The 27810-nt window shown below is 44.3% G+C and overlaps 1 protein-coding gene and 1 long non-coding RNA gene across 6 annotated transcripts in view; one reads left to right on the top strand and one right to left on the bottom strand.

Annotated features, from left to right (window-relative positions):
* Positions 1-5900: 5900 nt before the first annotated feature.
* On the bottom strand, positions 5901-21636 carry LOC311605966. 2 transcript variants are annotated; one of them, XR_014782130.1, is made up of 3 exons: positions 21401-21636; positions 10463-10953; positions 5901-7192 (listed from the first exon to the last, which is right to left on the bottom strand). It is a non-coding gene; the product is annotated as an uncharacterized lncRNA (long non-coding RNA). The 2 variants fall into 2 exon arrangements; XR_014782131.1 differs by lacking the exon at positions 21401-21636 and adding an exon at positions 11175-11261.
* WAPL (WAPL cohesin release factor) overlaps positions 21142-27810 on the top strand; it is a 68599-nt gene continuing 61930 nt past the window's right edge. For 2 of the 4 annotated variants that reach the window (XM_084796796.1, XM_084796795.1), the window contains exons 1-2: positions 21142-21313; positions 24131-24645. In XM_084796796.1, the coding sequence (XP_084652922.1) occupies positions 24153-24645 (493 nt within the window). In that variant the 5' untranslated portion in view covers positions 21142-21313; positions 24131-24152. Of the gene's footprint in view, positions 21314-21754; positions 21776-24130; positions 24646-27810 lie in introns of those variants that run through there. The other 2 variants (XM_084796797.1, XM_084796798.1) reach the window with 2 other exon arrangements.

Below are 27810 nucleotides of genomic sequence, written 5' to 3'. Positions count from 1 at the left end.
AACACATACAAAAAAATTAAAAAAAAAAAAAGAAAGAAAGAAAGAAAAGAAGGAAGAAAGAAAGAAAAAGCCAGATATGGTTGTAGTACTGGAGAAAAAGGAACAAGAATGTCTCTGGGCTTGCTGGCCAGCCAGCAAATGAACTTCAGACCAATGAGAGACCTTGTCTCAAAAAGAAAATGGTAGGCTTCTGTGGAATGACACCTAAAGCTGCCCTCTGTCTTCTACACGCATAGGCACATGCACACACATGCACTACCCCCACCATGGACACACACAAACCAAAACAGGACAAAAAAATGAATAACTGGGGACAGAAGATGTATCTGAGTGCTAGAACATGTGTTCAGCATGGTCAAGACCCTGTGGTCAATCTCCAAAACATACAAAAAGATATACAAGAAAAAGAATGAGGAGGAGGAGGAGGAGGAGGAAGAAGAAGAAGAAGAAGAAGAAGAAGAAGAAGAAGAAGAACTGAAGCCAGGTTTCTGTCAGAAGAGTGAGATGAATACACAAAAGGAGAAAATTAATAATTCCTGTAATTTATGGTTTATAAGATATAAGATATGGTTTATAAGATATAAAAATATAAATTGTGTGTGTGTGTGTGTGTGCTTCCCAGCATACTCTGGGAATTATAAGTTGCTCACTCTTGCAGTTCACTGAGAGGACCTGAGATGGGCAGACTCCTACTAGCAGTGAGTGCTCAAATCTTGGCTTGAGTATACTTAGCACCCACAAAGACATTTCCCCCCAAAAGAAACAAAAGCAACTTAGAGAAAGGATAAGTTCTAGGCCTGAATCTGGGAATATATAATATAAAATATAATATTAAAAAAAGCATCTATGAGCTAGCATGAAGGTACCTCCATTTGCAAACTCTGAGGCAATTTGAGACAGCCAGAATAAAATTTAAAGGGCCAGGTAAGTGGCTCAGTGGGTAAAGTGCTTGTATAGCATGCACAAAGCCCTGGGTCTGATCCCCAGCATCAAATCAGGCAGAGTGGTGCATGCTTGCAACCCCCTAATCCTTAGGAGGTACAGATAGGAGTATCAGAGGTTCAAGGGCATCCTCCACTACACAGAGAGTTTGAGGTCAGCCTGGGCTCTGTGAGACTCTAGTTTCAGGGGAACCAATCCCCTCTTATTGCCTCCAAGAGTGAAAACCTGGACTGACTTGGTGCACATAAACTCACCCAAGCCACTCATATATACACACAAAATAAGTAAATAGAGATCAAGAGAATGAGTCAGTGAGAGCAAGAGGGCGTGGGAGAAGAGGCTTTATCTCAAACAAAGTGAAAGGTAAGGACTGACTTTCAATGTTTTCCTCTAACCTCTATACATGCACCAGAGTTCAGGCACACACACACACACATACACACACACACACACACACACACACACACACACACACACACCATGAATATAATATGCTAAATATAATATGTTGTTCTGAATTGGATCCTGTTTCAATAAAGGACTTGTTGGACATTTGCCAAAAGTTGAATGGAGTTTGAGGATTAGACATTTCCTGACTCTGGTGTGGGTTGATTCTTCATAGGAGACACAAACAAACTTAAGTTTCCTGATAGAATTAAGCCCTAATAGCTTAATATACTCACAGTAATAGAAATCACTTTTTGTGTGTAATGATGCTATTTATGGGATACTAGAATAATAATTGTTCAAGTTATTCTCTTCTTATTCCTCGTCCTCCTCCTCCTTCCTCCTCCTCCTTCTCCTTTTCTTTTCTTCTTCTTCTTCTTCTTCTTCTTCTTCTTCTTCTTCTTCTTCTTCTTCTTCTTCTTTTCTCTCTCTCTCTCTCTCTCTCTCTCTCTCTCTCTCTCTCTCTCTCTCTCTCTCTCTCTCTCTGAGACAGGATCCGAGAGAGATCCTGAACTCACAACCCCCCTGTCTCAGCTTCTGGGTGCTGGGACTTCAGGTTCACTGTACCATGCCCAGTTTTATTTTTCCTTCTTCTGTTTCATAAATGAAGAGCACAAGTGCATATCTGGGCTCAGTCAAGTTGCTACAACACAGTCATAAGTGCATAGGCCTTTCCCATAATAATGTGCACTGGAGGAAGAAGATAATTCTAGTTGAGATTGTTGGACACAAGTTTTAGGCAATAAATCTATTCAATGAATACCCAAAACATTTTTTTTGATCTTCCAATGGGAATTGGCCATGGTATTCAGGCAGTATGTGATAGTTCAGCTTGAATCTGACTCACTGGGTCATGCCTGCTCTAGTGACATTCCTCCAGGAAGTAGGACAATAATCAGAAACCAAAAGGCCAACTGGGCCATACTGGGTTACCACCCTGTGAAAGGAGTGCATGTCCCTCCCCTGTAGGGAGATAACTTATTTTGGCCAATGCAATGTATGACTGATCCTCGTCATTTGGGGGCAGGTGTTTTAGGAGCCAAGATAGTTTGCCTTGCCTATTTTCCTAGCACCATCTAGATGAGTCTGCTTGGTCAGGCTGGGTACCTGCAGAGAAGACCTGGAACCACCCAGGATATAAAGGATATAGAAGAGAAAGACGGGGCTGGAGAGATGGCTCAGCGGTTAAAAGCACTGACTGCTTTTCCAAAGGACCCTGGTTTAATTCCCAGCACCCACATGGCAGCTCACAACTGTCTGTAACTCCAAGATCTGATACCCTCACACAGACATACATGCAGGCAAAACACCAATGCACATACAATAAAAGTAAATAAACAAGAAGAAGAAGAAGAAGAAGAAGAAGAAGAAGAAGAAGAAGAAGAAGAAGAAGAAGACTGAGGGATACAGAGCCTAGATCTGTCCTGTGGTTGTCCCCCTGCTCTGGAAGAGTTATTTTTAGCCACTGGGCAAATCTCCCCAATAGCTCCTTGATCCATGAAATGAAGACATCCAGCACGGGCTGATTCCCCAGCCCAAAGTGTTAAGCAGAAATCAACCTCTGTGCTCCATCACAGCTTCCCTCTTCAACTGTTAAGATGTGTGTGTGTGGGCTCGTGTGTGATTTTCCTAATTGTATCATCTTTTACATTTATTCTGTATATACTTTGGAGCACCAACTATATAGCATATGTAAATATGTAGTACATAAAACATATAAACATATAAAAAAATAAGCCCATCTTATTATCCTGTCCTTGAACAAATCAGATTAGAATAACTCAGACAAGATATGGCCTATGGCTAGTGCTTTGGGTAGACAGACAGATCAGCATTTCAAACAAGTCAGAAGTGAGTATATACCATTTGAGTCTTTCTGCTTCTGGGTTAACTCACTCATTATGATCATTTCTAGCTCAATCCATTTATCCACAAATTTCGGGAAGTCCTTGTTTTTAATAGCTGAATAGTATTCCATAGTGTATATGTACCACAGTTTCTTTATCCATTCTTCTATTGAGGGACACTTCGGCTGTTTCCATGTTCTGGCTATTATGAATAAGGCTGCTATGAACATGGTTGAGCAAATTTTCTTGTTGTGTGCTGGAGCATCTTCTGGATATATTCCAAGGAGTGGAATAGCTGGGTCTTGAGGAAGCCCTATTCCCATTTTTCTGAGATAGCACCAGATAGATTTCCAAAGTGGTTGTACTAGTTTGCATTCCCACCAGCAATGAAGGAGTGTTCCTCTCTCCCCACATCCTCGCCAGCATGTGGTGTCGCTTGAATTTTTGATCTTAGCCATTCTGATGGGTGTAAGATGGAATCTCAGAGTTGTTTTGATTTGCATTTCCCTGATGACTAAGGAGGTTGAGCATTTCTTTAAGTGTTTCTCAGCCATTTGATATTCCTCTGTTGAGAATTCTCTGTTTAGTTCCATGCCCCATTTCTCGATTGGGTTATTTGGTTTGGTGGTATTTAATTTCTTGAGTTCCTTATATATTTTGGATATTAGACCTTTGTCAGACTTAGGGTTGGTGAAGATCTTATATCTGCATATTAGCCCAAGGGGCACGTCCCACGAAAGCCTTCACTTACCAGGAAACTGAGACAGAGGAGAGGACATTCTAGTGGGATTCTAGATGAGAGAATCATGGGAGAAAGGCAAAGTAGAAGGACCCAGAGGGTCCTAGAAGCCTACAAGTAGAACATTATGATAGGCAGATTTGGGCATAGGGGTCCCGCTCAAACTAAGGCACCAGCCAAGGACAATACAGGCGGTAAACCTTAAACCCCTACCCAGATCTAGCCAATGGACGGAACACTCTCCACAGTAGAGTGGAGAGTGGGATATTACTTTCTCACATACTCTGGTGCCTCACCTTTGACCATGTCCCCTGGAGGGGGAGACCTGATGGCACTCAGAGGAAGGACAGCAGGTTACCAAGAAGAGACTTGATACCCTATGAACATATAGAGGGGGAGGTAATCCCCCTCAGGAACAGTCATAGGGGAGGGGAGTAAGGGGAAAATGGGAGGGAGGGAAGAACGGGAGGATACAAGGGAAGGGATAACCATCGAGATGTAACAAGAATAAATTAATAATAAAAAAAAAAAAGAAAAGAAAAAAATATAATAAAAATTTTAAAGATTGTTAAAAAACAAACAAACAAACAAACAAACAAGTCAGAAGTAGCTGGCCACATTTTAAAATCAGATGTCACATGAAAATCTAGATGAACTGTTTCTTTGAAATGTGGAAAGATGTGGAAGTCCCGGGTCCTTTCTCCCTGTGGCTACAGTCAGCTGAGCAAGATCAGCTGCTGCTCTCTCTCAGTAGAGCCAGAGGTTGCCCAGTTCCCACAGTCCCCTCCACCCCTCCCATTGAGGGAATGAGTCCAGCGTAGCTCACGACCAGCTCCTAACCATGCAAGCCACATGGGCAACTTCATCCTTCTATGAATGCTGATAACAAAGAAATTTTAACTGCCAGTCATCAAGAGGCTGTGCGGCCAGGTGGTGGCACTTGCCTTAATCCCAGCACTCAGGCAGAGGCAGGTGGATCTTTGTAAGTTTGAGGCTAGCCTGGTTCTGCAAAGTGAGTTTCAGAACAGCCAAGGCTTACGGAAAGAAACTCTGGTTTTTCGAGGTAGGGTTGCTCTGTGAAGCTTTGGCTGTCCTGGACTTGCTTTGTAGACCAGGCTGGCCTCAAATTCACAGTGAGCCACCTGCGTCTGCCTCCTGAGTGCTGGGATCAAAGGAGTGCACCCCCATTTCTGGCCCTAAGACCTTTTCTTAAACAGCAATATTAAGTGCAGCAACAGAGGTGAGTGATCACTGGGGTTTCAGGCTGCCACTCCGTACTTAGCCCATCTCCTTCTTGCCATTTGCTAAAACAAGTCTTAAAAAAAAAAATGTAGTCGGGTGTGGTGGCGCACGCCTTTAGTCCCAGCACTCGGGAGGCAGAGGCAGGTGGATCGCTGTGAGTTCGAGGCCAGCCTGGTCTACAAAGTGAGTCCAGGACAGCCAAGGCTACACAGAGAAACCCTGTCTTGAAAAAACCAAAAAAACCAAAAAAACAAAAACAAAAACAAAAATGTAACATTATTTTAAAGAACATTTTTAGGTCTATAGAAAAACTGACAGGAGAGTACAGATAATTCTCATAAGCAGGGCCAGTGAGGTGATACAGTGGCTGGAGAAAGGAGCTTGCTGCCAAACCCAAGAACCTGAGTCTGGTTCCCAGAACCTACAGGATGGACAAAGAGACTCAACGTGACCTCCGACTTCTACATGATATGGCATGTGCTCTCCCCCAAAATATATAAGTAAATATATTATACACATACACACACACACAGACACACAGACACACAGACACACACAGACACAGACACAGACACACAGACACACACACACACACACATACACACACACACATCAGTGACTCTCCCTGAGTTCTGCTTCTTATGGTTTATGGTTTCACCTGCCTCTTCATAGTGCCAGTGGATGGGCCTTCTGGGGATATCCCATATCCAAACGATAGCTTACAGTGCATTTTAAATAACCAACGAACCAATATTGACATAGTGTTAGTATCTAAAGTCCATATTTTATTCAGATTTCCTTTTTTTTTTTTTTTCCGAGACAAGGTTTCTCTGTGTAGCCTTGGCTGTCCTAGACTTGCTTTATAGACCAGGCTGGCCTCAAATTTACAGTTATCCCCCTGCCTCTGCTTCCTGAGTCCTGGGATTAAAGGCATGTGCCAACACGCCCGGCTCAGATTTCCTTAATTTTTACCGACTTAGTTTTTCCTATATCAAGATCCCACTCAAGTTATCATCTTCCTCCCACTTTTTTTTTTCTTTTTGTTTTTAATTTCAGCCATGGTTTCACTAGGTAACCAAGGCTGGTCTAAACTCACTATACAGCCCAGGTTGACCTCAAACTCAAACTTGGAATATCTCTACCTCTAAGTGTCTCTTGTACTGAGATGACAAGTGTGTTGCCCGCTGCCTACCTCCAGGACAGGATTTGACATTAATCATTAGCTTCCTGTGATGACCAGTCTTTGTGGTCAGATTGACTGGGTTAAAGTACGTTGGAGACAAACCTCTGGGTGACGTCAGTGAGGGTGTTTCTAGAGGAATGTAACTGAGTTAGGAAGACCCACAATGAATGTGTGTGATGTCATTTTATGGGCCGAGGTTCCGGAGTCACTAGAGAGGAAAGAGAGAGCCAGTGACTTAAGTACCAGTGGTCGGTCAGTTTGCTCTTTGACTGCAAACCTAATGGGACCAACTGCCTCATGTTCTTGCCACCATGCCTTCTAGGCCACCATGGGGTATACACTCACACTGTGACCCCAAATGAACAAATCCTCCTTTCTTAAATTGTTTTGGTCAGATATTTGGTCACAGAGGTAAGAGAAGAATTCGTGTTTCTCTTTAGGCTCCTCTTAGTTTCTCTGACTTCCCTTGCTTTGGTAATTTTAAATAATTTTAAGGGGTGCTCTTTAAAAATTGCTGTGGTCAGCTGGGCAGTGGTAGTGCATGCCATTAATCCCAGCACTGGGGAGGGAGAGACAAGTGGATCTCTGTGAGTTCAAGGCCAACCTGGTCTACAGAGTGAGTTCCAGAATAGTCAAGGCTACATAGAGAAAACTGTCTTGAAAAAATATAACAAACAAACAACAACAAAATTGATGTAGTCATGACAAAGAATAGTATTCTGTTGAATGCTCCTCTGTTGAAATTCACGTTTTTTCAGCCTAGCAAGGTGGCACTCACGTTTAATTCCAGCACTAGAAAAAAAAAAAAAAAAAAAAAAGGAAAAGAAATTCATGTTTTTCTTGTGGGTAGTACGGGCCTATTAATTCTCAGGAAAGGTAAAGCCCCCTTTCTCATGATATTCTATCAAGAACATACAGCTCCCAGGTGATGATTCCCTCACCACCTGGCCCTCATGTGAGCACAGAGGTTCTCTGCTGTGGCTCCTCCCTTACGGCATGTAGCTAAGAAGGACGTCACCACGTCTTGCGTGCAGAACATTATCTCTGTCAATTATCTGTAATTCTTCTGCGTGGGAGATTTGTCTTTCATTTCTCGTTTACTTGTTCAGTCATTTCTTTACATCAACATGGCTCCATGGGTACCTACTTGTAACTCAATAGTACTTCACCGGGCTGCTCAGATTATCCCAGCTCTGGCCATTGGGAAGTCTTCTACAGTGGACCCCGGAGTCTCCAGTGTTGTTGTTTCTTCTCTGGTTTTTTTTTTTTTCCACTTGTTTGTTTTGTTTTGTCTTAATCAATGACTTGCTTTCTGGTACTGGAAGATGCTTCCGACTCATCTTTGTCTATTTCCTAGCCGGGCTGGGGACCATTTCTCCTAAGGATGGTAGTGTCTTACCGCACACTATGGTTGGAAATGGGAACACTCCAAAAGGCTTCTGTATTTTAAACAGTGGGTCCCAGGCTGGCAGGGGTGTTTGGGGAGGTTGTGGGCCCTTTCGTAGGTGACACTGGAATGGTGGAGGTGGATTACCAGGACTGGGTCTTAAAGGGTTATAACCCTCTCTGCTTCTGGTCTCGACACTATCCCAACCCATGGAACTGACCTTCCCTGCCATGGTAGGCTGTACCCTCTGACACTGTGACTCAAAATACATCCTTCCTCCTCCTTTAAATGGCTCTTGTCAGGTGTATTGTCACAGGCAGCAGAAGAGGAACCAATACACTTGGTTTGACCCAAGATCCCAGAGCTGGGTAGAACAAGCACGTTTTGCTACCTTAAAAGAAATGGAGACTGGGCATGTAGCTGAGGGGTAGAGCACTGCCATACAAAAATAAAGCCCTGGATTTCATTCCCAGCACCAGAAACAATTAAAGGAAGTCCGGCTGTGGGACTTCCTACCTGTAATGTCTGCCTTTGCCTCAGGGGGCTGAGCAAGAAGATTTCTGAGTTTCAGGCAAGCCTGAGATACATTGCAAAACTTTGTCACCAAAAAACACAGGCCAAATCCTCTAGTCCTTTTCTTCCTGCTCTTTGGAGGTGGTCACACTACCTTCCCTGGGTAGGTACCAGGCTGGGTCAGGTAGGCATGGATGACGCAATATGTTGAATGCGCAAAGACAAAAAAAAAAAAAAAAAGGTCAGCTGCATAAAGATCGTATCAACCTTGAGGACTGAGACAAAGCAGTGAAAAAATGAGACAGGCTGTCAAAAGGCTCAGGAGTTGTTGAGGAAGCTGTGGCTGTGTAAGGGGAGCCTGAGGGGAAGAAGTGGAGGTGGGGGGCGCGGAGGCCGAGAAAAAGAGCACACCCATGCACAAGGTCACAGCATCCTTACTCTTCCGCCTAGGTACTGCGGGATGGCAACAAGGCCAGCTTGTCGGGAGCAAGGAGTATGAGCCAGGAAGTTTGTTTGATGAGCCAGCCCCTTTAAAGCTGAGCCTGGATAGAATTCAAGGTGGAGTCTGGAGCAGTGCAAGACTGGAAGGGGCCGAACATTTTCCTAGACCCAGAGTTAATAGGGCATGTGTGTATTCTGAAGGTCGAGAATGTCGCCAGTACCACTGCGGTTTCTGGCAGCCCCAGATAATAAAGAAGGCTGCCTGGGATCAGACCTTGCCGCTTATCAAGCCTGCCCTAAGTCGCCAGGCCCTTAACTCGCTTGTGCCCAAAAGCCCTTGTGGGGACAGAAGATCTAGTGTAACTGCCCTTATCACCTAGGATGACACCTTTTTTTCTTTTTCTTTCTTTCTTTTCACCATAGGCAGGGCTTTCTGGAACAAACAAAATGCAGCCAGATAAAGTGGGACACAGCCTGAGTTTGGGTGGCGGGGAAAAGGCCCTAAATGAAAATATTTATCCATTCAACTAAAATATCTTGGGCTTTGGGGCCAACCTGGAGCACCGGATACTGCCCCCCAAGAAAAGCCAAACGCGGAGTAGCCATACAGAACGGTGATTACCATAATTTTGCCCTTTAGTGTTTTCCCGTATCTCTGAGAGGGAGGCGGTCTTACAGTTGAAGCCACTGACCCAAGGGCATGGGGCTTGCTGGGTGGGTCACCTTCATTGAGAGCCCAGGAATAGCTCAGAGGCCGTCACATAATGCTCGCCCGGTGGCTGAGTAAACCCGCGTTTCTTCCGAGGTGGTGCGGCTCCTATCTCTGCCAAGCCCTTTTTTCACTCAAAGGCCTCAGATCAGAACCTAGGTGGGCCGGAGGCTAATTTTGCCACAGCTCGCTGCACCTGAGGGCCTTCTGACCCCAGTTAGTTAGCAGAGCCGGTGTACTGGACCGACAAAGCGGTCTTTGCTCATCGCCCCACTTTTTCAGCCCTGGGCAAGGCCGAGACAGCTCAGTAAAGCAGCTAGACTTTTGATCTGTCCAGGAAGTGTCCTCGAGGTCATCCGCACTGTAAAAGAGGCCCTAGCTGGCACCTTTTTCTTGTAAATTCTAGGTCAGGCCCCTAGTGCAAAGCAGATTCCCCGGGGAGAAGCGACCAAGCACCGAGCTCCCATCCCGCCCACTCCGGCATCCTGGGGTGCATTCATTTGAAATGCTAATATTTTGAATCTACTCTTCTCCCGGATTGGGTGCATCTTTTAGAAAGCAGGCTAAAGCCTTGGTGAGATAAAAGAACATACCGCCTTTGGCTCGGACAGGAAGCGGCAAACATTTGTTGACCTAAAGTAGCGAGGCAGGTGTTCATCGACAAATGAGGGTAAATTATTGCCGAGCCCATAGCCCAGAACTCTCGCTTTAATGTCTCCTTTAGGCACTGGTTTCAGAGTTAAGGTTTTCTGAGTCCACTGACCCTTATTTACACTGGTTCCTGTCACCCTCCCGGCCAGGACAGCATGCAGTTTGGTCTCCAACCTCTGGGCATAAGGGCAGAAAGCAGGTCGCAGGTGGAGGGTGGATGGGACGTACGAAATCCAAGTCCCGCCTCCCAGCAGAGTTGGGTGGTAGCCATGGCACCCTGGAAACCAGAAAGGTGACTCTCCTTCCCCTCCCCCTTCCCTCTCACCCCCGTTTTCCCCCAACCTCCCTTTTCTCTCCCCACCCCTTCCTTTGGCGTGCGTTTCTTTGTCCACATTCGATAGTTTGTCGACTTATTGCCAAAATTATCAAGTCGGATTCCTTGCCTAGGCCAGCTGCTGGCGGTTGTAATAGTACCCGCGAACACCTTGGGAGCTGCCGAGACACTCTGCCAGGCTCTGTCCCAAGCCTTTCAAAGGGATTAACTCTGCAGGAGGAGACAAAGGTTAAGTCGTGCTGCTTTCTAGAAGAGTCTTGTTCCTCATTCGCCTCATGGGATGACAGTAATAAATTGGGGGCACACTTCCTGGTTGGATATGGGTCCGGATTTCGTAGATGGATCCGCCAAGGGCCCTGTGTTTCTGGGTGCTGAGAGGGCGCTGCACAGGATACCAGGCTTCATCTAGGTTCTGGAGAGTTGCCAGGTTCCCTACAAGTCTCCAACTTCTGGGTTCTGTAATCCGCCCAATTCTCCAAGCAAGCATTCCCTTATCTTCCAAAAGTTTTTGAATCATGCTGGGAAAACCCAAGAAAGGAATGATCAATTTTCAGCATGTGCAGTCAATCCCCATGCACAATGAAGTAACAGCACGGGCAGATTTCTTTCCCTCTTCTGGGAGCGGCTCTGGTTCAGGGACTTTGCCAAGCAGCTTGAACTTGGGGAGCAGTCAGCACACAGAGGGATGGGGACCTCCTGAGGAATTTTCTCCCCCCACCCAAAGGCTGGAGTTGCTCACTGTTAGAAACCTGAAGCCGGGATAGTCATAGCCTTTCAGAGTCTCAGTCCATCTCTTTTCTCTGCCTCTGGGCTGCTGAGAGACCTGGTGAGGGTGGAAAGCTAGTGGCACTAATTTGTCTGGGTGCTTGCGGGACTCAGTAAGCACGGTGGGAGGGCACTATTCCCTTCTTGGCTAAGAAAGACAAAGACCTGTAGCCTCAAACTCAAAAGCTTGGCTTTGGTAACAGGGCGTGGTGGCACTCGCCTTTAATCCCAGCACTCAGGAGGCAGAGGCTGGGGGATGGCTGTGAGTTCCAGGCCAGCCTGGTAGAGTCCCAGGACAGGCAAGGCTACACAGAGAAACCCTGTCTCGAAAAACAAAACAAAAATAGCTTGGCTTTGTAGGCTAGTGGTCCGTCCTAATGCTGCAAGCTTTTAACACATACAGTGCCTCATTTTGTGGTGATCCTCAACCATAAATTGTTTCAGCTGTTACTTCATAACTGTAATTTTGCCACATTTATGAATTGTAATGTAAATCTCTGTGTTTTCCCATAGTCTTAGGCAAACCTTGTGAAAGGGTCTTTTCACAACCCAAAGAGGTCTCGACCCCCAGCTTGAGAGAACTGCTTTTGTTGACTCCTCTTATCCTTGATGCCTACAGACGTGCTGACCTCCAAGCCAGACTGAACTTGACCTCTTCAAGTTTTTATTGTGTGTGTGTGTGTAGGTCAGAGGACAATTTGTGTGAGTTGGTTATCTCCTTCTTTCAAGTGGATTCCAGGGAATGACCAGGCTCTGACCTTTTTTTAAAAAAAAAAAAAAACAAGCAGGAAAATCTCAGGCCTAATCCTCCTTCCTCTGTGCAAACTCAAGCCTGCAGTTTAGAAGGGCCACAGAAGGGGCTTGGGGGATGGCCCCTTCTCCTGACTAAAACTTCAGGTCTGTTTGGCAATTAGATAGATAGATGGATAAAAGCTGGGAAATGACGTTGCACACCTTTAGTCACAGCAGAGTCAGGTGGATCTCTGTATGAGGCCAGCCTGGTCTAAGAGGTAGTTCTAGGACAGCCAAGGCTATACAAAGAAACCCTGCCTTATAGTAAATATTATTTTGGGGGGATTCAATACACCCTCCTTTGCTCCAAAATAACTATTTGGGTTTTCTACCCCACTTCAGACCATTTAATTCCCAAATAAAATACATAGAGACCTTTTAGATTTATAATAAGCTTTAAAATACTACAAGTGGGCAGGTGTCAATCTAAGCTATTTTGCTATTTCCCAGCTACCCCCTGCCCCAAGTTCCTTGCTATAATTGTTCCTGCCTGGGCTGCTTCTGTTCCATCAGGCCAGCCCTTATGGCCACGTGCTCATGGTCCATACTGACCTGTGGTGACTTCCTTCTCCCTGGCTTCCTCTCCTGCCTCTCTCTCCTGCTTTATGGTCCCCATCTGACCCCAAGCCTGGGAATGTAAGCTCTGCCTACTTCTGTTCTGCCCAGTTACAGGCTTCTAGTTATTTTTATTAACCCACCAACTTTAAGTTGGGGAGCAAGGTTTACATAACATCACTTGGTATGGGTGAGAATGTGCTCATCAGGACTGAAATCAGATCTTGGGGGGGGGCAGCATTTAGCATTTGAATACATAGCACCAGACCAACCCCCACCACTGTCTCAAAACATAGAAAACAAAACCAACTTCAGGGCCTGGGACAACACAGGTTTCAAGCTTCTCACCTCTGGAGACAGGTAGAGCTGGTTAAAACTCTGTCACCTAGTTGCTAACTTGCTGGGTGGCCTTGGGAAAGCCAGTTTCTTTAGGTCTCCCCTTACTGAAATGGTAAGATAAAACACTAAGCCCCAAGAAAGTGATGAGATGCTGGTGACAATGTCAGTGACAATGCAGGGAAATCTGCATTGAGGCTGGCAGAGAGAACTCAATGGGGGGTCTTCTCCCTTGATGAGAAGAATACAGTGCACCTGGGAGGGAGCTGGTCTTCTCACAAGCTCTCTGAAGTTCCAGGGTGGCATGAGAGAAACTGTAACGTTCCTGTTCCGGCCAATTTGTCCAGGCCTGGCATCCTAGCTTAGGTGGGCAGTAGGCAGAGGCAGACTGGCTTCTAGAACAGGAGGCAACGCAGAGACCTCGAGCTAGGGTCAGCTAACATACCCTCACTGCTGGAATCTTGTCTGCTGCTTCCAGCCTTGGGAAGCCCAAGCCGACCTTGGAATTCACTCACTTGCCTTGTGCTGCTTCTGATTGTATCACGTCAAGGTTATTAATCCCTTCTATGACATTTTCAAGATTAATATATACATGTGTAGCTACCATATCCATTTTTGCCAGACTCTTTCTAGAAAGAGCCATGCATGACAGGAATGCCATGTGCCTAGGTTTTAAATATAGACCATATGGGAACCAGACCACAGGATGATGGATTCACACATAGTAGCCTGTGTGACCTAGGAAAAGGCATGGTAAGCACAGAGGGAGACCGATGTTCTGGGCAGATGGGACTGTAGGAATCCAGTACGAAGTCTTGATTCCTGAGCACTATTTTACTGTCTGGAGTCAGGTGCAGGGAAACGAAAGGTGCTTAAGCAAACAAGCAACCATCCCGAGTTACTTCTGGACACAAAAGTCATGAAAGTTTTGGAGGCAGAGAAAAGTGATTTGTCGAATGGATGTATCATTCTGGAGGCTAAGGAAGGGTAAATTCATTTTTAAAAATTGGCTATTTTAGTCAGGCTGGTGGCACACGCCTGAAATTCTAGTACCCAGCTGGCAGAGTCATAAAAACTAGAGCAAATTTGAGGCCAGCCAGAGCTACGTAGCTGGGCAAGAGGTTAAAAAAAAAAATGCCTTTTGTACAATAGTTTACTTTTATTTTTTTTCCATTAAAGTTTCTTTCACCATTCTTTTCATGTCACCGATCAGAAAAGATAGGGAGATTATATATTTATTCACAGATTTATTTTTTGATACACAATAATCTGACAGATTTATAGAGCACACTGTGATAATTTGATACATGTATGAAATATGCAATGATCAAACCAACATAATTAACATTTCCAACTTTCCTCAAATATTTAACCTTTACTTGTGCTGGGAAATTTCAATCTTCTCTCATATCATTTTTTTAATTAAAAAAAAAAACCCACTGTAAACAGTGGGCAGCATGGTTCTTCAGAGTACAGGCTTATTTTATCTAAGTATCAACTTGCCATCCAGTCTTCTCTTACCCCCATTTCAGATGACTCTGTGTGTGTGTGTGTGTGTGTGTGTGTGTGTGTGTGTGTGTGTGTGTAGTGCCCACTGAGGTGGTTGTGAGCCACTCAACAAGGGTGCTGGGAACTGAACTTCACAGGAGCAATCCGTGCTCTCACTATGGAGCCATGCCTGTGGCCCTCTGCAATTAACTTTTTAAATTTCTTCATGAGTGAGAGCATGAGGCATTTGTCTTTCTGTGCCTCACATATTTCACTTGTCATGTGCCCAGTTATAAGTTTTAGACTTCCAGAAAAATTAAGCACACTGTATACAGAGTCCCCACAAACCTCCCTCTCTTGACCCCCACACCAGATTCTCCTACTAGAAATAAACACACCGGTGTGGCATGCCGGCCTTTAATGAAGCAAGACTAAATCTGCAGTGAGCACTAGAGCCAGTCTGTGCTGCACGTAGTCTTAGAGTTTTGACACATGTTCCTGTTACAGCATCACAGAAAAATGTCACCCTCCTCGGTCTCTTGTGTGACATGTACTCACCCTTCCTTTGCTCTCTCACGCCCAGCATGATTTTTCAAAGTTCTGTCTCAGTTGTTTTGACTTTACCACATGTCACACAGCTAAAATAAAAAATACTTAGCCTTTCAGATTGGCTTCTTGTGCTTAGCTAGTTGCATGTAAGGTTCCACTATTTCCTTTTATAGCTTCCTACAGAGTCAGAGCTTTTCTATGTAGCCCAGTCTGGCCACCATTTCTCCCAATTCATCAAAATACTATCATCTTTACATTTAATCAGTGGGCAAATTTAAACAATTATCTATCTTTCTGCACTGAGCCCTTGAAGTCTAGCATTACTTTATATCAGCACACCTCAGGGCAGACTAGGTCTGCCTAGGTCCAACATTTAGTAGACATAGCTTGTGGCTGCCACACTGGACAGTGCGGATGCAGCTTTGTGCTGGGCGCTGAGGACATGGCACAGATCAAAATGGAAAGGACTCTACTCATACAGTGACGTCCTAGTGTGGGAGATGGAGAAGAAGCCAGCAAACACTCTTAGAGAGCTTTAAGAAAAGACTATATGAAAACTGCCAAGAGACCTCAAGGGTATTTTAGACTGCTGAAGCAATCCAGAAAGCCCTGTGGATGCAGAGGACTTCAAATTAAACATGGGGAAATCACTGCTGGATCACAGTAATGCCAGGCAACAAGCCACTCCAAAATCCAGGGTAGCACAAATCATCGTTATTGCTCAGGAGACTCCAGGCCAGTGGGGCAGCTCTCAGCCCCAGGTGGGCTCCTGCACGTACCAGGCAGCTGCAGGTCGGCTAGGTGGCTCTGTAGGTCAGCTTTGGGGCCTGCTGTCTGCTGCCGGCATAGGATGACTTCAGCTCTTCTCCATGTGGCTCCTCATTATCTAGTAAGCAAGCCCCAACCTGCTCTCTGGGCAGCGGCAGCAGAGCCAAGAGGTGAAAGCTTTAGGCTTACAGGGCCTGCCTAGATCCTCAGAGGAACTGGAGAGTCACGCTGCAAAATGTGGGACTCCAGAAACGGTCCACAAAGTCAGGCCACGGTCATTATTGACCTCTCCAGTTATGTAAAACAGTTTTCGACTCCACCAGCTGTGAAAATGCGAAGCCAGGGCTGGGCATGTCAGCTCAGTGGTGGAGTACTTCCTGGCATATATAATATGGCCCAGAGCTGGGTCTGTAGTACCACACACACGAGAAAATTCTAAGCTTCTGTGTGCCCAACAAGATAACCTCCGAATATAAAAGCAAAAACAGGGCGAACAGGATGAATTAAAAACTTTTCTTTTAAGGCAAAAATTTTAAGGCAAGTGGACCTGGCCTCGAGATTCTCCTAGCATCCTTCAGTCCCTATTACAGGACATGGCTGGCTTCCCCTTTCCCAGAGGCTCTTCACTATATAACCCAGACATTTTGGCTCCCTCTGCCCGTCTCTGAATTTCTGTGTGTGGCTCGCTCTCCCCCTTTTCTTTCTTCCCCACTACCCCTTTCCTGTCTCCTTGTCTGCATAGTGGCTTCCCTGGCACCATTCCTTGGGACAGGTGAACCTGCCTGAGAGCTGCTCCTTTATTCTTTAATTTGGCTTGAATTGGCTCAGTTTGCCCACGGAGAATACCTACCAGTGTCTTTTGCAATTACTGGTTGACCAAACAGGCAAAACATTAGTCAAGCTATAGAAAGCTGATCAGCGTTTAAAATAATTTAATGCTAGTGTCTGGCTAGCAAATATTTACAGCCCATTTTGTAAATGTGTGTGGCACTGTGTCTGTGTGTTCCTTCCTTCATACAGGTTATGTTGCAGCTGCAGAAAACATACTAAATTAGTATGTAAGAAAAACAATGACAATTTTATTTTTTTCTGAGACAGGGTTTATCCATGTTAGCCTTAGCTGTCCTGGACTCGCTTTGTAGACCAGACTGGCCTCATAGTGATCTGCCTGCCTCTGCCTCCCGAGTGCTGGGATTAAAGGCATGCGCCACACCCAGCAAACAATGCCAAGTATGGAGAAAAACAACAGGAAATACAGAATGCAGGGTGGAAGGTGAGGAAGAGCCAGCAGAGTTGAAGGAGTGTGAGTCATGCACGTGTTGGGAGGAGTTACAGGGTTACAGCAAGCACGAAGGCCTGAAGCAAGAGCTGGCCCAATAGCAGAGCAGGCCTGGCCCAGCAGGACGGATTGGAAGCCCCTGGGGGCCCATCATGCAGGACCTTTGGACCATAAGGATATGGGAGGTTTAGTCTTACTGACGGGGAAGCATCTAGATTTTTTGATCAGGTGTCATGCAGCTTTAGGGTGAGGACCCCCAGGAAAAAGGGACAAAAAAGTCAGGAATCAAGACCTCTTAGAGGCTGCCAGGTACCAAGTTTTGTTAGACAACAGTCCAGGAAATTTCCCTTGCTTTGTCGTTTAACTACCTAGACAGTAGTTTATTCCTCAAGGGATGTCACCATCTCCAGAGAACTATTCCAATTACCTTGTTTTCCAAGGTAATTGGAATTATGATAGCATTCATCTTCTCTGCTCTCACAATGAAAAACCACAAGGACGAAAGGTAGCTCCATCTCCCTGGTCGGGGGAAGCTTAGCAACTTATGGAGCCACTAAATTATCTGCAATTACTGTTAGCATCTAGTCACCTTCTTTTTTAAGGGGTAACCCTTCAGGAAAGGAGGAAACAATGAGTGACTTTAGTCAACAGCCATTTAATGAGACCCTACTGTGTGTGGGCACTTCTCTATAGGGATAGAGCAGAAAACAAGACCTGCCAAGAGCAGACTCCTGTTCTCGCCTCCCAGGGAAGACAGATGTGCAAGATAAATAGGCAAATTGCATGTTAGATGGGATATACACCCTAGGTGGAAAAAAAATAAAACGGGGCAGTGGGTATTTGGGAGTGGAGTGGTAGGTGTTTTCCACCAATGAAATGAGCCAATTCAAGCCAAAGTATAAAGTATAAAGGCAGGTTTATTGAGGACAGCTCTTGGACGGGTTCACCAACTTCACAGGAGTCACCATGCAGAGGAAGACAGAAAAGTGGGGGTTAAGGCTGTGCTGCAGTCTTCTGGGTCAGAACTCCCCTCAAGATAAGCCCTATAGGTGGTATAATCTCTATCAGTCCTACGGGGCCTTAGAAGGTAAAGAGCCCCAGGGCACGGCTGTGGGCTGTGCATGTGTCTAACTCCACTGGTCCAGGCTAACTAATTCACTTCACAAACAAAGTACAACTTCTTGCCCCACTTCCCCAACACTAGGTTGGCTGTGATTCCTCCTTCTTCAGCCTCCGAATGCAGGGGCTGTAAGTGTGTACACTCATACCTGGTGTCACGTATAACTTTCTGCTGTATTTAAGAATATGCAGACATATTCAATAAAGTTGAGATTCCTTTGTTAGTTGCAGTACCACAAGCAAGTGTCAGCCTTCTTACTTCCTTTCCTGTACAATAGGGGGGACAGTCTAGGGCGCACATGAGTCCCCCCAAAAACAGTAGCCTCATACTTGATGCATATTAAGTTCTCTACTCTTGTGCTGGGGCTAGAACCCAGGGCTTGCATATGACAGGCAAGTGCTCTGTTACCAAGCCATATACAGGCCGAGTTCTGTTTTCTCTTCAACATCTCAGTCCAGACCAGCCTGGAATGCTCAAAGCTCCTGCCTCAACCTCAGAAAGCCTGGGATTATAGGTGCACACCCCTTGCTTTCCCCTTCCTCACCCAAACTCACTAGATTGTACTTTTGTCAAATGCTATAAACCAGTGCTTGTTAAACTTTGATGTGTGAACCAATTGCCTGGGGGGGGGGGGGTGGAAATCCCACTAACCTGCAGATTCTCACATCTGAGGTTAGGGGAAGGAAAGGAATTATCCCTTCTCAGCAAGGTCAACAGTTATGCCTACCCTCCCACCTGTGGGGCATTCTTTCAGTAGCAGGGATTTAACACAACGAAGCTCTATCGCTTAATACAAGGACGCTCTGAACCCCATAAAAGGATGCCAAGGACCATTTCTTTAAATAATTAACCTTTCCACTTCAGCTTCGTTAGCCTCAAAGCCTGCCAAATGCCAAATACCAGCAGGGCTAGGCCAGAGAGTATTTCCCTTGCTCTCCGAACCTCCTTCAGGAAGATCTTGCAACTGCCTCTCTACTCTTTTGGCTTTTTGATCTTACCTATTGCTTCTGATGATAATTACCCTCTAATTAGCACCCACCACCATGTCATCTAAATAATTAAACTAAGTACAGACTGCACCTCTGCCTCGCCATCTTCAAATGATAAAACAACACCCCAAGCCGCTGATTAAAAAAAAAAAAAAGATGAAATTGACCCAAATAAGTCACATATGACCCAAATAAGTCATGCCATACATAGTGCAAGACCTGTTAGTAGGTTCCTTATCATAAATTAAGGAGTAGGTGGCTTACTCTGAAGCCAGTATGAGAAAATACATATAGGAAAATTGCAAACGTAAGAATGTAAATGATCAAACTTAGCATCAAAAGGAAAACAATTCAAGTGTGTTGAAAAAATCCACCTTAAATTCGTATTGGGAAAGGCTGCCAGTTTGGTTTGTTTTGTTTTTTGAGAGGGTGGCAGAAGGGAGTGCCAAGGGCATTCAAGCAAGGGCATGCTGGAGAAGCAGTCTAGCACTTACTTACCCTCCCAGACCAAAGTATTCCACCCCCCTCTTTAGGATTTTCCTGACTATACTGGTGGGGGCTTGAAACTTGAGGGTACTCGAAAAGCAAATCTGGCAGAAGAGGTGGTCTTTTTCACTAAAAGCAATTACAAGTTTTCTAATGTCTCAAATGAGTCTCCACTAGCTGCCTACCAAACATCAAGGCATTGACACAAGCATCTCTCCTAGGGAAACCTGATTTTAGAAAGCTATTTTTTCCCATTGAAGGCTTAACATAAAACTTCTCCAAATTTCTCAATTAGGTAATAAATAACACTCTGTAGAGAGGAAAACCCAAACTACTCCTTCTGTCACCATGCTCCACCTTCCTGTTAGCTAACTAAAAGCCAAAACCAAAACAACTCCCACGCCCAAAAAACCAAAACAACTTTATTATGAACAATTTTAGATGTAAACACTGTTACGGCAGTGTATGTGTATATATTCCACAGCTCCAACAACGAATTAGTTTATTCTCGTCGTTTCCAGTTTTCAGAGGCGTAGTCTAAAGAAAAATAAACACATCGGATCGTTTTACCCATCACCACTCTAGTATGCCTTTTAAAATTTAAAGCCACTCTGCCGTCAGCACATTTAATAAAAGGTGACAGTAATTCCTTAGTAACATACAGTACTTTGGGGCTGGGGAGTCATCGCTAACAGGTAGGGGACAGGACTCCGTAGTGGGGACTGATGAGTAAGGAGGGAGAGGATGAAGAGCTGGGATGAGGCAGATCGCGGTCTTGAGGAGACCGGCACCGGACTCCTCTTGGTTTCGGGTCCTCATTACCTGCATTGGCTTGCTCGCACGGCCAGGCCAGGTCAAAGGCGGCCCCCAAGCTCCCCGCCTCCAACGTCGGGGAGGTGGCCCAGAAGGCTCGGCGCAGCTGCACAAGCCACTGTCCCCTGACACCGGAGGGTCCCTGGAGGGGAAACGATTGACACAGCTGCCTGCACTGTGGCCCGAGCCTTCCCACGCCGCACCTGCATCTCCTCGCGTGGCCAGGAACTGGAAGTGGTTCCCGAGCCGGTAAGGTCCAGCAGGCCCGCAGCCAGAACCCATACCGTTTGCCTGCTCCGGAACCGGGGTTTGGACACCAGTACCGTGCGGAAGAGAACTACAACTCCCGTCGGGCCCTGCGGTCCGACCAATGGTGATAGCCGGCGCGTGCGGGGCGCGGCGCCTGCGCGGCGGTTTGAGTAAGCGGCCGTTCGATTGGCCGCGGGGTCGGGTGGCCGCGCGGGGCCTGTGGGAAGCGGAGTGACGGAGCGAGCGTCTGTTGGAGGAAGGAGGTGGGGGGCCGGGAGCGCAAATGGCGTTGAGATGGTTCAGGGCCCTGTTCAAACTCCAGCGCTGACCATTCACCGGCGGAGGCGGCGGCGCAGAAGGCGGCGGCGGCCCAGCGGGGGCACGTAGCAGGCTCCGCACCGGCGGCGGCCGCCAGGGAGGCCTAGGCCCCTGCCCGGCCGGCGCGCCCCGAGGTGGGGAGGGAAGTTGCGGGACCGCCGCTCCCCCCCTCTTCTCCCCCCCCCCCTCGACCGGGCTTCCTATTTACCGAAGCGGAGCCGCGGGCTGTGACGGCAGCAGAGCCCCTCGCCTCCCTGGGCGCACCGGTCGGCACTGTTCTCCCGCGCGGGGCTCCCGCGCCCGCCCGTGGGCCGTCGGGAGCGGGAGAGGCGGAGGCGGCCCGAGGCCAAAGCACCCGCCAGGCGCCGAGGGTAAGTGAGGTCTCGGGCGGCTGCCTAGGCCGGGAGTGAGCTGGGGCGGGTGGCGGAGACAGGGGCGGTGCGAGTCTCGTTGCTCACCTGGCTTCTAAGGAAGTTGGGCACTGAAGGATCTGATGAAGAACTCTTTTCCTTTTCCACCTCTTGTTTTCCTTTTCGAGTTTTTTTTTTTTTTTTTTTTTTTTAAAACCCGGGCGGCTACTTGATTGACTTGTCTTCTTTCAAACCCGCTCCGGCAAGATTTTCAGTCTTGAAATCCTTTTCCCCTCCCCGCGTCGTTTCCTTCGACTCGAGCCGTCACCGAGGCCTTGCTTCGGTGACTCGGTGGCAGAAGCTTCCGGGGCGTCCAAAGCGACATCCCTTTCCTGGGGTGGGGGTTGGGAGGAGAAAAGTTAGGAGAGTGTCCAGCCTGAGGGGACTCTTGGCCACTGCCGCCGGGCGCACTCGCAGTCGCAGGTGAGGATTTCTGCTTACCTCCACTCGCCCCTTTCACTTTCCTCTTAATTGAAGCACCCCCCCCTCCCATGCCCTTGGGGGGGGGTCTTATTTGGAAGAGGCTGCATTTCCATGTAGCTTAAGTATAAGGACAACCCTCTCCCCTCCCACGCCCGTTTCACCAATTTAAATCCCAGTGCACTTTCCTCAAAATCCGGCTAGGATGAGGCAAAGTCCCCAAAGATCAAGAACACTTAGTTGTGAACCCCCAGTTTCCTTTTTAGTTAGGGCTGTTGGTGAAGTTTGAAGCCTGAACAAGATAGTGTGTCTGAAATGTATGTAAAATGTCATGCCAAATATATATGTCTGCCTTTGAATTTGTATATGCCCTACGTTTAGATATGCTTAGTTCGAAGTAGTCTGCTGACTTTTTAAAAAAAGGAACATTATGGAAAACAATAAAAGAAATCATAATCAGCTCTCTTCTAGTAATATCCGCTGGATTCAGTAGATAATAACTCCATCATATATGCCTAATGTACACACTCCCCATTCCTTAATGTTAAGAAAATCACTGATATTTCATCAATATTTAATGATGTTACTACATCAGTATACATTTGTCAGACATGGTCTCTTAAAAAAATACACATTTAATGCAGTATTGCATATCATTTGCAGACCTTAATCTTACAACAGTGAATGCTTTGTGCTTTAGGACTGTTTCTACAGTGAGTTTTTCAGATGTTGGCATAAAGGATCAAGTCTACATTTTTGGTTTGGCCTTTACTCAGTCAGCATTTTTAGATGATTGCCATGTATGTGTGTCCAAAACATTCCAGCTTTGTTGGAATATATATAAATAAAGGTCTGCGTATCACAGCTTAAAGAAATGACTTTATTTTCTTGTTTTTGTTAGCTGCCCAATTATACTTTGTTTTGTTTAATAGGCTATACTTAACAAGAAAGACAATAAAGCTTGTTAGTGTTTCAAATTACAAAATGGAAACTCTGAGGGAAGCTAAATTTTCTCTTAGCACAGATGTGTATGATGACTAAATTATTATTTTGTCCAATCAGAACTGGTTTCCTTTCAAACTTTAGTGAGGCGGTGAATCTTCTACTGAATATTTGCTGAACTAAATTGCATAGTGATTCATTAAGTTGTAAGGACTTAACACAAATATTAAAAGTGTAGACCAAAAACATTTGAAAGTGTAAATTAAATATTACTCTTATTGTAAGTTTCAGAGTAATGAAGATTTTTCAAGTCCTTAAACAATTGCTTACCTTCCCCCTAGAGTTGATAAATTGATATTTAAACTGCAGAAGGTCAAAGTGTTAAGAAATGGATAACATTGATTGTGCTGTAAAAGTACTGTAACTTGTATGTTTAAAATGTTTGAATTAAAAAAAATTTTTTCCTTTGGAAATTGTTTTCAGTTTACTTTTAGGTAAATCAGGTAAATTTTTTTTTGTAATTTGGAGAGGAGAATAAAGGCAATGCATTTCTATTTTTATATAATAAATTATATACCTTTGTAAAATGGAGTTCTCCAACTTAAGAAAAACGTCACTCTACAAATGAGCACAGCACTATAAAGAAGAGAGAATGGTTTCTTGAATTTAGGCAGATGTCCATTGAAGGACTTTGTTTGTTTGGTTTGTATTTTGAGACAGGGTTTCTTTGTCTAGTCCTGGCTGTCCTGGAATATACTTTATACACCAGACTGGCCTTTTGTGCTGGGACTAAAGGTGTGCACCACATGCCAGTGGAAGGAACCTTTTTTTAAAAAAAATCAGTTAAAATTACTTTAGTCCAAAAATCAGTCTTCAAGGTTATTTAGAAGCTACAGGTTGTACTATCTAAGAAAATAACAGTTTTTCTGACCCTTTGTCTTTATATGAAGAGCTGTAAAAATTTCAAAGAACTAAATTTAGTCAGCTGACATTGTTTAGATCCTGGAAAACATAACACATTTTGGCTAGAAGTTTTGTATTTGGGTATTTATTTTATTTAGATTATTTTCTGGCTCAATTGTATATGTGAACTTAAAAAATGTTTTAAGTTAGATTTATAGGTACTGTATTATAAGTTGGTTAGTAGTAAGCTTTTTTTTTTTTTTAGTAGTAAGCTTTTTTAACTTTGTCAGTGTCGTATGAATATATACGTAATGTAAAACAAACCAAAACACTACCAAATCTGATATATGGAAGTAGAGGATGAAAAGGAGCCTCTTCAACTTATTTAAACTAGTTTAAAAATTTGCTGAATGTTGAAAATTTTATAAGAAGTCCTAGGATCTTATTTTTATAGATTACTTAAAACTTATTAAAAGGTTGGTAATTACATTTTCTTCAATTTTCTTTCCACAGGGAATATGAAACAGGTGTCAAAATGACATCCAGATTTGGAAAAACTTACAGTAGGAAAGGAGGAAATGGCAGTTCAAAATTTGATGAAGTTTTTTCCAACAAACGGACTACTCTTAGTACAAAATGGGGAGAGACCACATTTATGGCTAAATTAGGGCAGAAGAGGCCCAATTTCAAACCAGATATTCAAGAAATTCCGAAGAAACCTAAAGTAGAAGAAGAAGATACTGGAGATCCTTTTGGTTTTGATAGTGATGATGAGTCTCTACCTGTTTCTTCAAAAAATTTAGCCCAGGGTAAGGGTTCATCTTACTCAGAATCTAGTGAAGCTGCTCAGCTGGAGGAAGTCACTTCTGTACTTGAAGCTAATAGCAAATTTAGTCATGTGGTGAGCGAAGACAGTGTTGCTTCTGATAGATGCTTGCTTACGGAGGATACTTTGATCAGGAAAGAAAAGAGCACAAACAGAATCCCAGAAGACAGTGCAAACAAAAGTGCTAAATTAGTAACTTTAGGTAAGTTTTGATTTTTTTTTTTTTTTATGAACCAGGAGAGCTTTTTGTAAACCATTTATGTGATACAAATGTTTTATTTATTGTTTGTGTGTGCATGCATGTGTTTGGAAATTAGAAGGCAACTTTATATAGTTTCTTTCTTTCCATGTTTACGTGGGTTCCAGAGATCAAACTCAGGTTGCCAGGCTTGTACTGCAAGTGCCCCTATTGAGCTCATTGGCACCTTAAAAGATGTGTGTGCTCATGTGTGCATGTCTGCATGTCTGCATACACACATGTGTGTTACTACCACTTAGTTTTTCTCCCTGCATTTATGACTACTAGGGGCTGTTAATACATTTGTTTGTTTATATTTTATATATGTGGGTGTTTTGCCTGCATATGTGTTGTGCACTGTGCATGCCTGGTCTCCTCAGAGGCTAGAAGAGGAGCTCCTGGAGTTTCTGAGCTCCAATGAGCTTTTACTTGGCTCTTCTCCCTTAATAGATTAAAGCTCAGAGAGGTTAGGTGACTTGCTAAGATCAGCCAGGGGCAAAATTGGAATGAGATTTTAAAAAATTAATAGATTTATTATTTTATACCTGTTTTAACTGTTTTTATATATGCATACCACATGCATGCTTATTGCCCACCAAAGACAGAAGAGGGCATCTGATCCCTTGGAACTGGACTTGCAGACAGTTGTGAAACCACCATGTGGGTGCTGGTTCCTCTGCCAGAGCAACCAGTGCTCTTAACCACTGAATGAGATTATTGACTGTCCATATTTGTTCATCTGTGGGCTGGGTTCTAAAAATACTGTTCACTTTGAATTGTATAGTATTCTTGCTGTCATCTCTTGCTGATTCTGGATAGTTGTTTTACATATGAGGCAGGTGGTCTGGAGAAGGAAGAATGAAGGTAGCAAGTTGTTAAAAGTTGTCAGGGAGGATCAAGGGTACTGTCATGTAATATGGGGCACCACTGTCAGGAAGAGACCCTGGTGGCAGAGGGTTGCGAAAAAGATAAATGTTTAATAAGGAGGAATAGGTGCATTTGTAGGAGGTAATTAATTGCTCATGTCCCTTTGGTAATGATGTGTCTTTACATATGTCCAAATTGCTGTTGTAAGTTTCTAGAAGCTGAAATACAAATTTCTGGAATGAAACAGTTTCCCACTCCAATGTAGCTGTTGCCGGTATTTGGTTTGACTTTGAATTCGGACTCATTATAATGAATTTTGAGAAAATATATACTAAAATACAGATAAACAGGTATTCAAGGAAAAAAATCTTGTTTCTCTTGTTATAGTGTCATTCTTAGTGGGAAGGAAATCATGCAACAGTATGGAGTTTTTCCCTCTTTTTCATTGACTTTGTGAAGCTGCAAACTCTGGTGACTATAGGGTAGGAAGCAAACTTAGAAGAAGCATTTTTAATATTTGTAAGTCTTAAACTATTCTACAAACTGTTTTTCAAGACAGGGTTTCTTTGTGTAGCGTTGGCTGTCCTGGATTTGCTTTGTAGACCAGGCTGGCCTTGAACTAACAGCAATCTGCCTGCCTCTGCCTCCAGAGTGCTGGGGTTAAAGGTGTGCACCACCACGCACGGCTGATTTCCTGGTTTTTTGCATGTTTGTCATATTGTCAGTTCCTTTACTTTCAACAGAAAGCTGTTAAAAGTTTTATCAACAGCTTGTTCAAAGTGTGCAGACTTAAGTTCCTAGTATCTTATCAGTGAGGTATCTGTTCAATCACACCAGTTTCTGCTGTGGAATTCACACCAGTGACAAAAGCTTATCCAAACTTAAGTGTTTTTTTAATTATTTTCTAATAGTACATGTTAAGTGCATCTTTTCCTCTGTAGAGGACTATATGATTAAGTTTTTGATACTGTTTCTTTTAAATACGTCTTAATAAGTAGCATGTTTGAAAATTATGGCTAATTTGGAGAGGAATTCAAGATGAAATCATAATAAAGCAGAATGGTTTGGCTAGTAAGATAGCCTAGGGGGGTAAAGCTCACACCAGACCTTAGTCTCTGGGAACCATATAGAGAAAGGAGAGAACCAACTTCTGCAAGTTGTCTTCTGACCTCTATACATGTATACATACTATGGCTTGTGTGCCCCAACACATGTGCACATACTAATATACAAAAATAAACAAGTAAATGTAAGAATTTTTAAAAATCAGCCGAGCATGGTGGCACAAGTCTCTAATCCCAGCACTGGGGAGGCAGAAGCAGGCGGATCTTTTAGTTCAAGGCCAGCCTGGTCTACAAAGTGAGTCCAGGACAGCCAAGGCTACACAGAGAAACCCTGTCTAGAAAAACAAAAACAAAACAAACAAAAAAAAGAATTTTAAAAATCATAAATGGTTGCCGTTGCTATTTTGTAAACAGACACTTAATAAGGAAAAGAACATAAAAAATTACAAACTATGCCTAAGAACTCTAGGAAAAGGTTGAGTTGTTAGCTCAAAAACAAGACACCACAATTTCCAATTACACAAAAATGCAATATTGAAAGAACCTTGAGTACTCAATAGTTGGTATATGGCAAGACATTTCTTCTCTCCTTGTGATACTAGGGATTCAACCTAGGGCTTTATACGTGCTAGGCAGCCATCTACCACTGAATACCGCCTTAGCTCAGTGTATGGCAAATTGTGTCATTTCTTCTACATATTACTTGTCCTACCTGCCATTATGTATTTATTTATTTTCAAGTGAATTCACTAGTGCTGGTTTTATTTGCAAATTCTTCCTCTTTAATTTTATAAACATTCTGATTTCAGTTGGCTTTTTAAAATAGTCAGTTCTTAGGTGTAGCACTAAAATGACTTTGAGCAGGAGCTAGGGTTCATGTTTCTAAGACATCTGTAGTGTCTATTAATCATTTTACTTGACCTTTTGTTTATTACTATTAATTTTTTTTAAAGACACAGTCTGACTATGTAGCTCTGGTTGTCCTGAAACTCACTTTGTAGACAAGGATGGCCTCTGCCTTTTGAGTGTTGGGGTTAAAGGCATACATCTCCGTGCCCAGCTTAAGATTGATCTTTATGTTTATGTGTGTGCGTCTGTGTTGTTATGTGCACATGAGTGCAGGTGCCAGAGGCATTGGATCCCTTGGAACTTGAGCGATAGGCAGTTGTGAACTATCTGGCATGGATCCTGGGTATTG

Source organism: Acomys minous (assembly GCF_964271855.1).
Source record: "Acomys minous genome assembly, chromosome: 9".
NCBI classification, from domain to species: Eukaryota; Metazoa; Chordata; class Mammalia; order Rodentia; family Muridae; genus Acomys; species Acomys minous.
The sequence above is the reverse complement of the archived record's forward strand: the minus strand, read 5'-3'. Positions and strand labels throughout refer to the sequence as shown.